The 12,918-nt window shown below is 38.7% G+C and overlaps 1 protein-coding gene across 1 annotated transcript in view; it reads right to left on the bottom strand.

The window, feature by feature from the left end:
- Positions 1 to 12,918, bottom strand: part of LOC120224782 (extracellular matrix protein FRAS1) — a 415,754-nt gene that overhangs the window by 65,127 nt on the left and 337,709 nt on the right. Inside the window, exons 39-43 of the mRNA XM_039223043.1 lie at positions 7,670 to 7,818; positions 7,128 to 7,290; positions 5,433 to 5,568; positions 1,626 to 1,816; positions 487 to 640 (exon numbers count right to left, since the gene is read on the bottom strand). Coding sequence (XP_039078974.1) covers positions 487 to 640; positions 1,626 to 1,816; positions 5,433 to 5,568; positions 7,128 to 7,290; positions 7,670 to 7,818 — 793 coding nt within the window. The remainder of the gene's footprint in view (positions 1 to 486; positions 641 to 1,625; positions 1,817 to 5,432; positions 5,569 to 7,127; positions 7,291 to 7,669; positions 7,819 to 12,918) is intronic.

Here is a 12,918-nt window from a genome sequence, read left to right as displayed (position 1 = left end):
GTAAAAGATTCCCGGGGTGGTTTTTACCTCTGGTTTAATCAGGAAAAGTGCTTTCTTTGCAAAAGGAACAAGCTCATAAAGACATCTAGCATACTTCTAACCTGAAGTGCACACCTTGTGCAATTAATAACAAGGCTGCCACGCTGTTCCTTGCATGAGATGGCCCAGGATTATCACGCAATGAATCCTTATTCTGACAAGAGGACTCTAAACCCATTTTGCCTGAGGTTATATAGGCAAGTAAGAAAACAGCTGAAATTGAATTTCAGATATGCCAATTACCTAGGATTCAGGCTTTTAGAGCAACTGGTGTCTACTTTGACCTCAAAGAATATTGGCTAGCTGTGAATCTGATTATACTTTGATGCAGAGAATGGACTATGTACAGGTGAGGTGGAGGAATAATCAACAGAAATCTACGTGTTTATTCTAAAAAACCTATTGAGTATCTCAATTAAGAAGCTTGCCGTAGCAGTTGTGTCCTACCGTGGTCAGGCTTTTTTGTCAATACCAAAACCAGCTCATTATCCGGAGTGTCCAGGTCCTGCAGGCTCAGTGAAGAATTGCTTATCACCACTCCCGAACTTAGCTGCACACCAAGGGGCCGCAAGCTCATCCTGGGAGGCTCATCGTTCTTCCTCTGATTAAAGTATAAAATATCAGGTCCCACACACATATTGGTTTAAGGAGAAAGAAAATGTACCTTGTTCAGAGAAAGTAACATGGTCACACCAATTTTCACTATCGAAATAGCAGGTCGTGTGTCACCATCTTTAATTCCCAATCAAAATGGTTAGCAAACCACGTAAGCAAAATGTGGGAAAAGAAACTGACGTTCTACAGAAATCTTCTCAGATGTTTTCCACAGCCACAATGATCACTTTTTTCAGACCCAAAATATGGACATGTGGTTGGAGAAGTGCAAGCATTATTTGGGGGACAAAAGAGCACATTCTTTGAAATCAGAACTGTCTTAGAAAGCCCTCAAAATGTCACAGTACTGAAGGAGGACATCATATTTAGAAGTGTGAGTTTCTCAGGGTCTCCCTGACCCTGTGACAGACTCCCTTTATGATCCCTGAATGGTAGGGTTCTGAGGATATTTTCCTAAGCAGAGGGTATTCCATGCTGAGTTTTATCTTTTATCTTTCTCTCTCCCTGGGCTAGTAAAGCAAGCTATGTAATTGCTCAAACTAGAATAAATACAGCATCAAGGAACACATTTCTTTGATGTTACAATTTAACGAATAAATGCATTAAAAATATAAGGAAAGGCAAATATGTATATAGAACTACATACAACAATTTCAGGGAAAAAAGGCATATGTTAGTTTTTGTTTAAATAGGAGATTGTCAGGGTTTCTCTTGTATGACCCTCACAAACTGTTCTTACACAGAATGAATACATTTCACCCTGAAGTGAAAATTCAGATTTCCAAGTCAGACCATCCCCAAATGCCAGCCTTAATTCTACAAGTTTCCTAAAGGTCAGGATTGTATTTTTAAATTGACCTCTAAAACTGAAGGTCAAATGCAATCTTTTTTGCTTTTGAGTTCATATGGAGCTATCTAATCATGGGATATTGTCATCAAAGGCTCAACTTTTCTAACTTCAAAGTCTTTACCTCAATGGTGATATTGATGCTGTGGATTTCAGAACGCCTGTTTCCATCACTTACATAAAAACTAAAAATGTCATGGGTTGGCTCAATGCTTTCATGGACACTTTGAAAGTAGTAAATGTAGTTTTCCAGGACATCTTGAATAGGGAATGATGCCTCCAGGTCACTGGTAGTTCCAGGGCCAAAACGATCACCTGCATCAACATCAAGAAGGAACTTTTTACCTTGATCCCTCAATTCCTACTTCCTAGGCTGAACCAGAAAACATGACACTCTTATCAACAAAAGATGAAAATTCATTAGAGGATAAAAATGGAGAATGGAAAGGGCACAAGACTAGAAATATAAGACTTAGGGTTGGATCCCAGTTTCCCGACTATTTCTTGTCTACACATGGTTATACCTGCCCTGCAGTTTCCATGGGGAATCAAATGAGACTATATGCACAAATGCACTCAGAATGTTATTATTTTATATAGCAAGAATCAGGTTGTTTTGTTGGAAATCTGTGACAAAGTAAATCCTGGGGCAAGTAACGACACAACAGCAAAGGTTCTACCTTAAGCTTTAGTCAGTTTCAAAACCACTATGCCTAGCACATCCTGCAAGAGGAAGCCGCCTTCTCTATATAAAAAAAAGGTTAACTGTATACCTTTTTATCTAAGAAATATCTTGTTAAGCACGTTTTCATTTGACCTCGTTCCTTAAGGAAACCTCCCCATGGGTCAGAGCTTAGACCCTGGGATGGTACACTAGGGCTACTGAGATGCTTGGGAACTATTCAGAGCTTAGGTACCATTCAGGCCCTGAGATTCTCAAGTACCATTCAGAGCTTCAAAGATAGAGCAGGTTCTGGTTAACTCTTCTTTTCATACCGACCCCAACCAAACCCTGGAAAAGGCGAAAGGGGAAAGTAAGTACTGTCTCTATGATAGATGACTTGTCTCTTCTTTGGTCTGAGTCTCTGTAATTGATTGATTTTAAACTGTTACCACATTTTCTTCTAAAGAGAGGAGAAAAAGAAAAGAAATCCCTGTGTCTTCAAACATTCCCTGGATACATATCAACAAAGAAAAGTGTATATAGAAGATCTCAAAACAACAAAGCTTTCTTTTTCTCTCTTCCATGGCCCTTTGCAAAGAACAGGTCATAAATCAAAAGGCTACTGACTTCCTGAATTATATATAGTATCATTTTTTTTGTTAACCTCCCAACAGAAAGACTAGGAATGAAAACATTTTATTTGTAATTTGTTTGAAGAGCTCAGGACAATTGCTTCTTCAATGACACGAATTTTCTTAGACTTTACCCATCAGTTTAATTCTTCTTGACATCAGAACATAGCATAGAAGAGTCTCAGTGACCAGTGACCTGATCATCCCTAGGACATACAGTTCAGTGTTTCCAGAAGGAAGAGCTGTATGTAATTCCTTCAAATTTTTATTTTCCCTTTACATCGATGACTACAAATTTTAGAAATGTGGCTTCTTTATTTGGGTCAAAGAGCCTAAGCAAACTAAATGATGCCTAAATATATACATATATATGACTTTTTTTCTGTCATTGGAAAACATGCTGTTCAACTAGTGAATCTGCCACTGAAGCTTTCAGCACCAATCCTTCCACATTTTAAAATTGTATCATCTAGGGGCAATTGGCTGGCTCAGTTGGTAGAACATCTCATTCTTGATCTCAGGGTCATAGGTTTGAGTCCCACGCTGGGTGTGGAGCTTACGTTTAAAAAAATTTTTTTTAATTGCATCTTCTATTTTTTCATGTAAATCATTCTTATTTTGCTTCCTTGCCTTCTTGAGCAGACTATACTATGCACAAATTAAACAGTTCTCAATGCATGCAGGCTATCATTATGAACATCTATTACTACCTTGTACTGGAGCACAGTCTTGTGTGCCCTAGAGGCAATAAGGTGGGTCCTGTTCTGTCTAAATGAATGTAGAAACCATGCTGTTGGATTTTATACCTAACAATATAATTATTCTGTTTCTTCCTGTCTTGCTGGTAAGAAGTTAAAACTGTTTCTAATATTTTTAAAAAGGCATTAGGCTGATGTGCTGGATTCTGAATCTAGGGAGCTAGTTTCATATACATAAAACAGGCTCAGTTCTGAATACCCAAGGGGCAAAGGCTGGAGTCCTTAAATTGTCTTGGGATAACTATTTGCACCCCTCACCCCCAGGCCCCTGAACAACTTTTCCTTACTTCCAGGCTTATACTAATGTAGAGCAGTGATTCCTGGTGTGGTTCCTGGGTCAACAGCAGTGGCAACGCCTATGAGCCAGGGAGAAATGCAAATGCACAGGCCTCACCAGCCTCTGCAAATAGGAACTCTGGGCTTGCTGCCTGGGAAACTGTTTTCACGAGCCCTCCAGGTGAGTCTTACACTTACAGTAAGGGTTGAGAATCATTTTTTAGAGAGCGGAGGCTTGCCAGAAATTTGACTTCTAGATCAGTGACATACTCCTCTGCATGCATTCCAGGTTAACGTAAAACCGTGCTAGGTAGGCTTAATAAGAAACCACCCAGAGAGAAGAGAAGTGCAAAGGGGCAACTACCACTCATGATTTCCCACCTTTGCCCACGCTCTTCCCTCTGCCCACAGTGAGACTTCCAGGAACCCTTCAAGTTCTAGTGCAAATGTCACTTCCTCAGCCTTTCCTGCCGTCTCAGGCAAAATTAATTGTTTTGCCCTATGTATGTTCTCAGGGTTTGCCCCTCTCCCTGCCCAGCATTTTGTTTATTGTAACTTATCAGTCTTCATATCTGTCTCCCACTCAAGGTAGGGGCTGTGGCTCACTCATCTTCACATCCTTGGTATCCAACATAAATATTTGTTGAGATAAATCAAATTCAGTGATAAACAAATCTAGGTGCACACAATGAAAGGCAAGATGGGGAAAGGACCTGAGATTTTCTACAGGAAAACATGGCCACCGCTAAACAGATTTCTTGTAACCAGGCTCAGATCCCAGGCACCACGCTGGCCACAGACACCTTCAGTGAAAGGCCTCTCCGTGGGAGCTGCTAGCTGCACACCAATTAGAGCCAAGCGCTGGCACTCAGGAATCTCATTGCAGAGGGAGCAACACAGTAACCTGCCAGGAGCTGTCTCAACTGCCAGTCACCTCGGTCTCAGAGGGCCCATGGACAGCACACGCCTGCTTGCCTCTCCTTCCCTGTGATAACCATCAAGGGCAGTGGGTCCAGGGCAGATGGTGAAGGGGGAAGGGATGTTGAGGAGAGGGTCACAGATAGACAAGCATGCATTTCAATTCATGTCATATCCTTAGAAGGAGCTGAGACATAAGCTATGGTTCAGCTAAACTGCAGCCACCTCACAATGAACAGACAGGACTTTTTATATCCTTGACACTCAGTTCTGAGTGCAATCCATAAGCCTCTCCATCCCCATTGCTCACATTCCAGATCTTCTACCCTGCTCTAGTTTTTTTCTCAGAGCACTGACATACCTCCTAACATCTTACACAATCTTCTCATTTGTTAGGCTTCTTATCTGTCTCCCCCCGACCAGGATCTGAGGCAACGTGAAGGCAGGGGTTTCTACCTGTTTTGTTTACTGATATACCTTGAGTGCTTAAAAAGTGCCTGGCACATAGGAAGTGCTCAGTAAATTTTTGTAAGAATGAAAGCTTCCTTCCTCCCATTTCCTAGTCATGGATCCATTCCTCCATTCGTCCTCCACCTCCAAGTTTCACTGAAGGCAGTTACCTCCCATCATCACTCTCCCTTTCCAGGTCCAGAACAATTCTACAGCCAAGCTACTGTTGGTACCTGTTCCAGTGTTCTCAATGCAGCCATATTTGGGCAGAGCACTTAGTTTAATGACGGCATCTCCCTGGAGGTTATCCTGATCGTCAGCAGCAAAGAAATGGTGAAATGAGAGTGGGGCTCTCCCTCCCTCGTCCACCTAAGAAAAGAAAAGATTGTACAGTCCTTGGGCGGTTGCACAGAACTGCAGTAAAAAGAACTGAATTGAAAAGTGCTGCCTGGGGTGACCTTCCAGCACCAATTCCACTTCTTTGAGGAGGCAGATTCTCTACAGACGAGATGAAGAATGTGCATGCTGCTGGAGCCAGGCAATCTTTCAGCGCCTCTCAAACCTACACTCAGACACTATGACTTCTGTGTCTCCCTTCAAAGTTGTGCTTCCTTCAGTGATGGATCTGGGTATAAAGCAGCTCTGGCCCATTCCAATCACCCACCTCAGTACAGCTGCACAGCAAGACGGCCGCCTTTCTTCCCTATCAACATTCAAAAGCCTGCAGCTAGAGAATGATCCATCCTGTTTTCCCTCAGATACTGTGAAGGTGATCATCCCACAGGTGCTCCCACCCAGAATAAAAGTCCCACTTATCCCCTCACAGGATATGATGATAGGTGTGCAGGAAGAAAGGCCTCGACATACTTGAAACCTAGGGCTTATCTTAATGTTAAAGAGGAAAATAAATCAGTATAAGTAAAAGCAGTTGCTTGGACTAACTTTTTCCTTTAGGGCCCTTTCCTTTAGTATGTTAACTCTGCAACCTGTCTCCGGTGTTTTTTGCTAGCCTGCCAGACATGACCAAGCCATTTCACTCTGAACAATTCTTGGCCTAATGTAGGGAGATCTACACAGTACAAAGTAGAAGGCCACCTGGACTCTGGGAATGGAGAAGGTCCAAATGGGTTCCCCCAGGTATGGAATATCAAGACCACTTAGAAACAACTCAGTTTTATGAATATCATTTGCCTGACAAAACCATAAAATCTCCTGCATTTTTGGCATTATGGTACATACATAGAGCAGGCCAAGGAAACAGAATTAACTCTTATGGAATCCCTACCATGTGTTGTTATGCACTGAGAGCTTTTATATGCTATTCTGTTAACCATCAGAGCAATCCTCTATATAACAGGAGTTATAAAGATGAGGAAATGGAAGCTAAGAAATATATAATTAATTAGACCAGGCTCACTCAGCTAGTAACAGAACGAGCACTTGAACTCAGATCTGGCTGATCTCATGATTAGGATATATATTATATAGCCTCTATCCTCCCTCCCTCAAGGAACTGTAAATAATATTTACAATGATTAGTATTGACCTAAGAAGTGACTTATGTCCATATCCCCATATCTTAGTTCTTACAAACATTAGATGTTTAACTCCTAAGGGATATTTACATTTGTAATTTCACTCTCACTACTAAACACAGCTAGCATAGTATACAAAATATTACACATGTCTAGCACATAAATATTTTGACTAAATAATATAAATATAATTATTTGATCTTCTACATATATTTTTTTCATACTTTTTGAAAAAAATCTCATGATTAAAAACTACACACATCTTGACAGTATTGGCTAAATACTTTGGGGAAAGAACTTGGCAGCCAATTCAGGCAGAAGTCCTGTATTTACATCAGCACAGATTCCAACTCTCTACGGCACTCACTGTTCATTGATCTGAGAATTGTTTACCGTGATAAGGTCAGCGAAAGCAATGACTGGAGGTGGATTCTCAACAGGAGTGATAGTGATGGTAAACATCTGATTGTCTAGATGGTTGTGGTCCATATCAGAGACAGAGAAATGGAAGCTATCAGTAACCAGATTACCATCGGTCTCATACACAGCTGAGTACCTACAGAGGTAAGGACAAGAATCAAATGTATGAGCTACATGACAAGCCAGGTAAGATGACTGCAGCTTTGTTTAAAAATGGAACAATAGAGGGGCGCCTGGTGGCTCAGTCAGTTAAGTATCTGACTTCAGCTCAGGTCACGATCTCACAGTCGGTGAGTTTGAGCCCTCCATCAGGCCCTGTGCTGACAGCTCAGAGCCTGGAGTCTGCTTCAGATTCTGTGTCTCCCTCTCTCTCTGCTCCTCCTCCCCTCTCAAAAATAAATAAACATTAAAAAAATGGAGCAGTATAATCTTTCAAAAAAGCTACAGGTTAGTTGCTTAAATGTTTTAATACAATTTTGAAAAATTCTGTCAAGTAATACAAAGTGGTGATATACCTAATTTTCTTGTTGTTGATGTCTTCCATTGTGAAGTTGGAAATCTCCGAGAGCTCTTCCACTTCAGGTCCTGACATTTTTAAGAGAGCACCATACATGGGCAGAGAACTTAACTGAATCCAGATCTCTGGGTCAGGGGAAGAATCATCCTAATTGGGCAAATATGAGGCAAGACATGAACACACATTTGTAGGAATTAATACCTCCAGTAGTTAAAAATCACATGTGCTTCTTTCTCTGACAATTGAAAAATCTCCTTCCCTTAGTGATAAAGCAACACCATTTCAAAGTGCATGAAAATCCTAGTATTTATTCCTCGTAAAATGCCTCTTTGATAATGTCTTCTTTCTAGAGTAGTTCATGATAATAATGGGGAAATGCACTTTAGGTATGGTGCATAAACAAAGAGATGCCCCATTGTTACTATAAGGGCCATTTGGCCCTTATACAAGCATCTAGTGAAGAACAAAACATGGTCAGAGATAGAAAGTCATCTCTCCAAAAACATGGTTGTAGGCTTCTTTTAAGAGTGTCAAAGAACAATTTGCTTTTTTAGAAAAAGGTAAAATTCTATTATAACATATAATACAATGATAAGATAATTCTGTGAAACAGAAAGAAGGGAACTTATTTAGCTTACCCAATGACTCACTTTAAGTAATATGTGACATGGTAAAAATTTTAGTTTAACAGAAAAATTTAGGAAATCTTACAGATTTCATTCCACCAGGACAGAATATACAGATGCTCAAGACCTAAGATGACCAATCTTAACAAAGACAATTTCCGTTTCCTTCTGCATTGCTTACCAAGAAATAAAATTGGCTTTCTGTGTTTCTAAGTGGACACTAGTTGTATATCTCAATGAACAATTTCCTCTTTCTTCAAGAATATTGTGGAAATATCTAAGAGGCAGGTAACATTTTCTTGGAGAGTTTCCCTGAGTCATTCATCTTTTAGAGCAGTTGGCTGTGAACATGGGGGCACTCTGCACTTTACCACAGCAACAAAGAAAATATATATTGCATGGCCAAGTGTACTTTGAAATGCAAATTTCCGTGTCTGTGTTGTATAGTTATTTGAAGTATGGATCAGGAATGTGCTCAGGATATAAACTATTTGTAAAAAAAAAAAAAACAAAAAACAAAAACCATGTACCCCAATGTTCATAGCAGCACTCTCCACAATAGCTAAAACATGGAAAGAGCCTAAGTGTCCATCAACAGATGAATGGATCAAGAAGATGTGGTTTATCTATACCATGGAATACTACATGGCAATGAGAAACAATGAAATCTGGCCATGTGTAGCAACATGGATGGACCTTGAGGGTGTTATGCTGAGCGAAATAAGTCAGGCAGAGAAGGACAAATATCATATGTTTGCACGTATAGGAGGATTAGGAGGAACTTGACGGAGGAACAAGGGGGAGAAGAAGGGCGGAAATGGTGGGGGAAAGGGAGAGAGGCAAACCATGAGAGACTCTTGAATGCTGACAAAAACTGAGGACTGATGGATGTGGGGGGGAGGAGGGGATGGGCATGGAGGAGGACACTTGTGGGGATGAGCACTGAGTGTTATGTGGAAACTAATTTGACAATAAACTATTTGTAAAAATAAATAAATAAATAAATAAATTAATTAAAAAAAAAAAAAAAAAAAGGAATGTGCTCAGGATATCTGGTGATCTGTGGCAGTGGGTTTTAGTCAGTTCTTATTTCCGCCCCTAGGGGCCTTTTTAAGTTGATAGGTCAGAGCCTCAATGCAAGGTCACAGAATTTTCCCTATTTCCTTACATCATCTGATACCAGTAAGGAAGGAAATTCAAAGTCATCGAAGCTACAAACCTTCAAAAAATTTCCCCTAAATTTATACTTCAAAAGTTTCTCTATTTTTCCACATGGGTTATCAAATACAACATGCAGACTTCTAAAAGACTGCCTCCTAATATTACTATGGGTGCCCTCTGAGAGAGAATTTTTAAAAGCTAAGAGTTCCAAGGTACTGTCTGCAGAGATGGTGATAAACTACAAGGACAGAGCTCTTGGCTCTTGATTAGAATGAATAGCTTCGAAATTCCACATTGGCAAATTTGGCAAAGAAATGCTTATTTCATGTCAGGCACATTAATTTTAATGTTTCAAATCTCAAACGACTGGTGAGTTTGAAAAAGTGTGAAATCAGCTAGATTTTTTTCTTCTGAAAACGCTATCACAATTTAAGAAAATAATTATTATTTGTAATAATTAAGGAAAAGGACTACTTTGGTCTAAGATCGCAGATGCAAAAAAAATTCATAAGAACGTAGACTTTATTCTCACATAATTTTCCTACATTCCTACTCCTTTTGTTTTAGTTCATTTCTCATTTTGTTTTTGCCATCTTTACATCAATTGACCCACCAGCCAACACAAGGACTCGGACACTGCTAATTAACATTCATGTATGTGTTCTTTCTTTGTCCTGTCCTGACGTTACCATCACCCTGGATCTTGCTTCTCATTTTCTCAAATTTCTTGATATGATTTGACATATTACTAAAAATATTTTTAGTTGTGTTTTAAGAACTTATGAAAAGACTTTCCCCTTGTGAGACTTACTTCTTACTCAGTAGTGGACTGCGGAGACCCCTCAATATTGTTGCATGCAGCAATGGCTAATCTGTTTCAAGTGTTGTCTAATATTCCATGGAGTAAGTATACCACAGGTTATATTATCCTGTTGATGGGCATTTGTCTTGTTTCAATATTTTTGCTATTACAAATAGTTTAACTATGAATATTCTTGGACATATCCTTTGGTGTACATGTGAAAGTTTCTCTTAGATAGGAATCTAGGAGTGGAATGGCTAGTCTATATGACCACTCATCCTCACAAGACTATGCCAAATTCTGTCCCAAAGTGGCTTGTTCAAGTTTACTTTTCCATCAGCAAAGAAACTTCTATAGGTCCATTCCCTCTACAACATTTTAAATTTTAATTTTTTTCCAGTTGAATTGGTATGATATAGTACATAGTCTTTTTGGCTTTCCTTGATGCATAAAAAAGAAATGATGTCTTTTTATATTTATTGGCCCTATGGGTTCCTCTTCTGGAATTCCTATTAATGTCTCTTGTTCATTCTTATCTGGGTTATCTTTTTCTTCGATCTGTAGACATTTGTTATATTTTCTTTGTTATTTTTGGTTATATGGATTGCAAGTATCTTCTTCCAATTTGTAACTTACTTGTTTTGCATATTTCTGGTGTGTTTAGGGGAATATACATTCAATTTTAACATAGTCAAATTTATCAATCTTTTCTTTACAGTTAGGACTTTTTGTTTCTAGTTTAAAAATTCTTCCCTTTCCCAAGATCTAAAAATATTTACCTATATCCTACAAAGAATTGTAAAATTTTAGTGCTTAATTTGCTTGAAGTTACTAATTTCTGTGTACAGGTGAGGGAGCACAACAAGTTCTTTTTTTATCCATAGGAATAACCATTTTGTGCAGCTCTATATTTTAAATAGATACTCCTGTTTCCACTGATGGCTTACTATATCTGTTTTATGTTACAGTCTCATGTGTAGCTCTGTTTCTGGACTCGTTAGTATATTCCTGTGCTATACTGCTTTTAAATACTGCAGGTTCATCATAAATCCTGATATTTGATAGGGCAAGCCCCTGCCCTCCTATCATTCTTTTTCAGAATTTTAGTCCTTCATTCTTTATTATAGAATCAGCTTATCAAGATCCATAAAAGTCCACTGGGCTTTTGACTGGAACTCAATTGAAAGGCAGGAGCACTTTGCAGGAGAATTGCTACCTTTTCGATACTAAATGTTCAGATTCATGAATATGGCATGTCCCATCATTTATTGTTTTTAAAAAATGTTTGCCAATTAAATTGTTATAATTTTCTCTGTAGAAGTACTGTCTAGTTTTTGTTAGATTTAGTCCAAAAGACATAATTTTAAAATGCTGTTATAAGTGGTATCATTTTTGTAGTTACAGTTACTGGCTATTTTTTGCTTATGTATAGCAATGCTATTGCTTTGTTGACCTTCTCTTTGACCCCAGGGTAAATTCTCCTTTCATTTCTAATACTTTGTCAAGAGATTCTTTTGGATTTTCTTTTAGTTGAGCATACTATCAATTTTCCCTAGAAATTACACATCTTTTTGTTATACGTATTCCTAGATATGTGTTATGTGATGTTATTATAGGTGGCATCCTATTTTTAATGATTATATTTTTGGATGGTGCCTAGAAATGCTATTGGCTTTTTAAAATTAATCTTATATCAACCCGCCCACATTACAGATGAGAAAACTGAGCCCTAGAAAGCTAAGTAACTTGCCAAGGGTGACTATGCTAGTAAGTGGTAAGACTGGATTAAAACTCATCTGTTGTAACTACAAAACACCCCTTCACTACTTGTTTACATCAGTGTGTAGCAAACTGTACAGGAAACTGCTATTAAGAAGCAAATGACACAGAATCCCATTTCTGCCTTTGTGTCTCTTGACATCATGTTACCCTTTTGCCATTAATGATACTCTAATTATGAAGAGGCTCACCTGCTCCTATCTTTTTATATTCTGCTCCATTTATGACCAGAATTTCAGATGGCTTTTCTAACCTTTCTGGATGTTCACTGCAAACTCACTAACTATGCATATCTGGAAAAATTTTCCCCCATGACACGAAGCACAAAATTCTTCTATAACCCTCAGAGAAAAAGTTAGTATATAACTTAGCTAAGTCTTTAAAATATGCTATACTTTCAGCAGGGTAGAATAGTCCTTTTGGAGTCTTTCTGCTCTAGTGGGTAAATTCACATTCAATCAATTTCTGAAAATACATGTTCAGTTACCAATGGGCTTGCGTTTTGATATGCAGCTTATAATATGCAGTTAATGGGCAGGAACTGCTCCTGGAGAACTATTTTGGCCTGTCAAACATTTTTCAAGCCTTGGTGATCTATTGATTAAATCTGTATTCATACATTTTTATGAATTCATGAGTTTCATAAGATTCAAAAGACCATAACCTATGGGAAAAATCACCTGTCAATTAAAAAAAAAGCAGAACCAAAGCTGTTCTGAAGCTCTACTGGACCCATGAGAAGAATCAGGCTGGAATGCAGTTTCCCATAATTTAAGAAAAGACAATTGCAGGGGAAAATCTGTGCTAAAGCAATTGAAGTAATTGTTCCCGGGCCAATGCTTTATCTTACATGCTACTATTCATGTAAGATAGTCTAGA

The sequence above is a fragment of the Hyaena hyaena genome, unplaced genomic scaffold (genome assembly GCF_003009895.1).
Source record: "Hyaena hyaena isolate Hyena2069 unplaced genomic scaffold, ASM300989v1 scaffold_1243, whole genome shotgun sequence".
In the NCBI taxonomy this organism is placed as follows: domain Eukaryota; kingdom Metazoa; phylum Chordata; class Mammalia; order Carnivora; family Hyaenidae; genus Hyaena; species Hyaena hyaena.
Note: the sequence above shows the minus strand (reverse complement) of the source record. Positions and strands in the feature narration are given on the sequence as shown.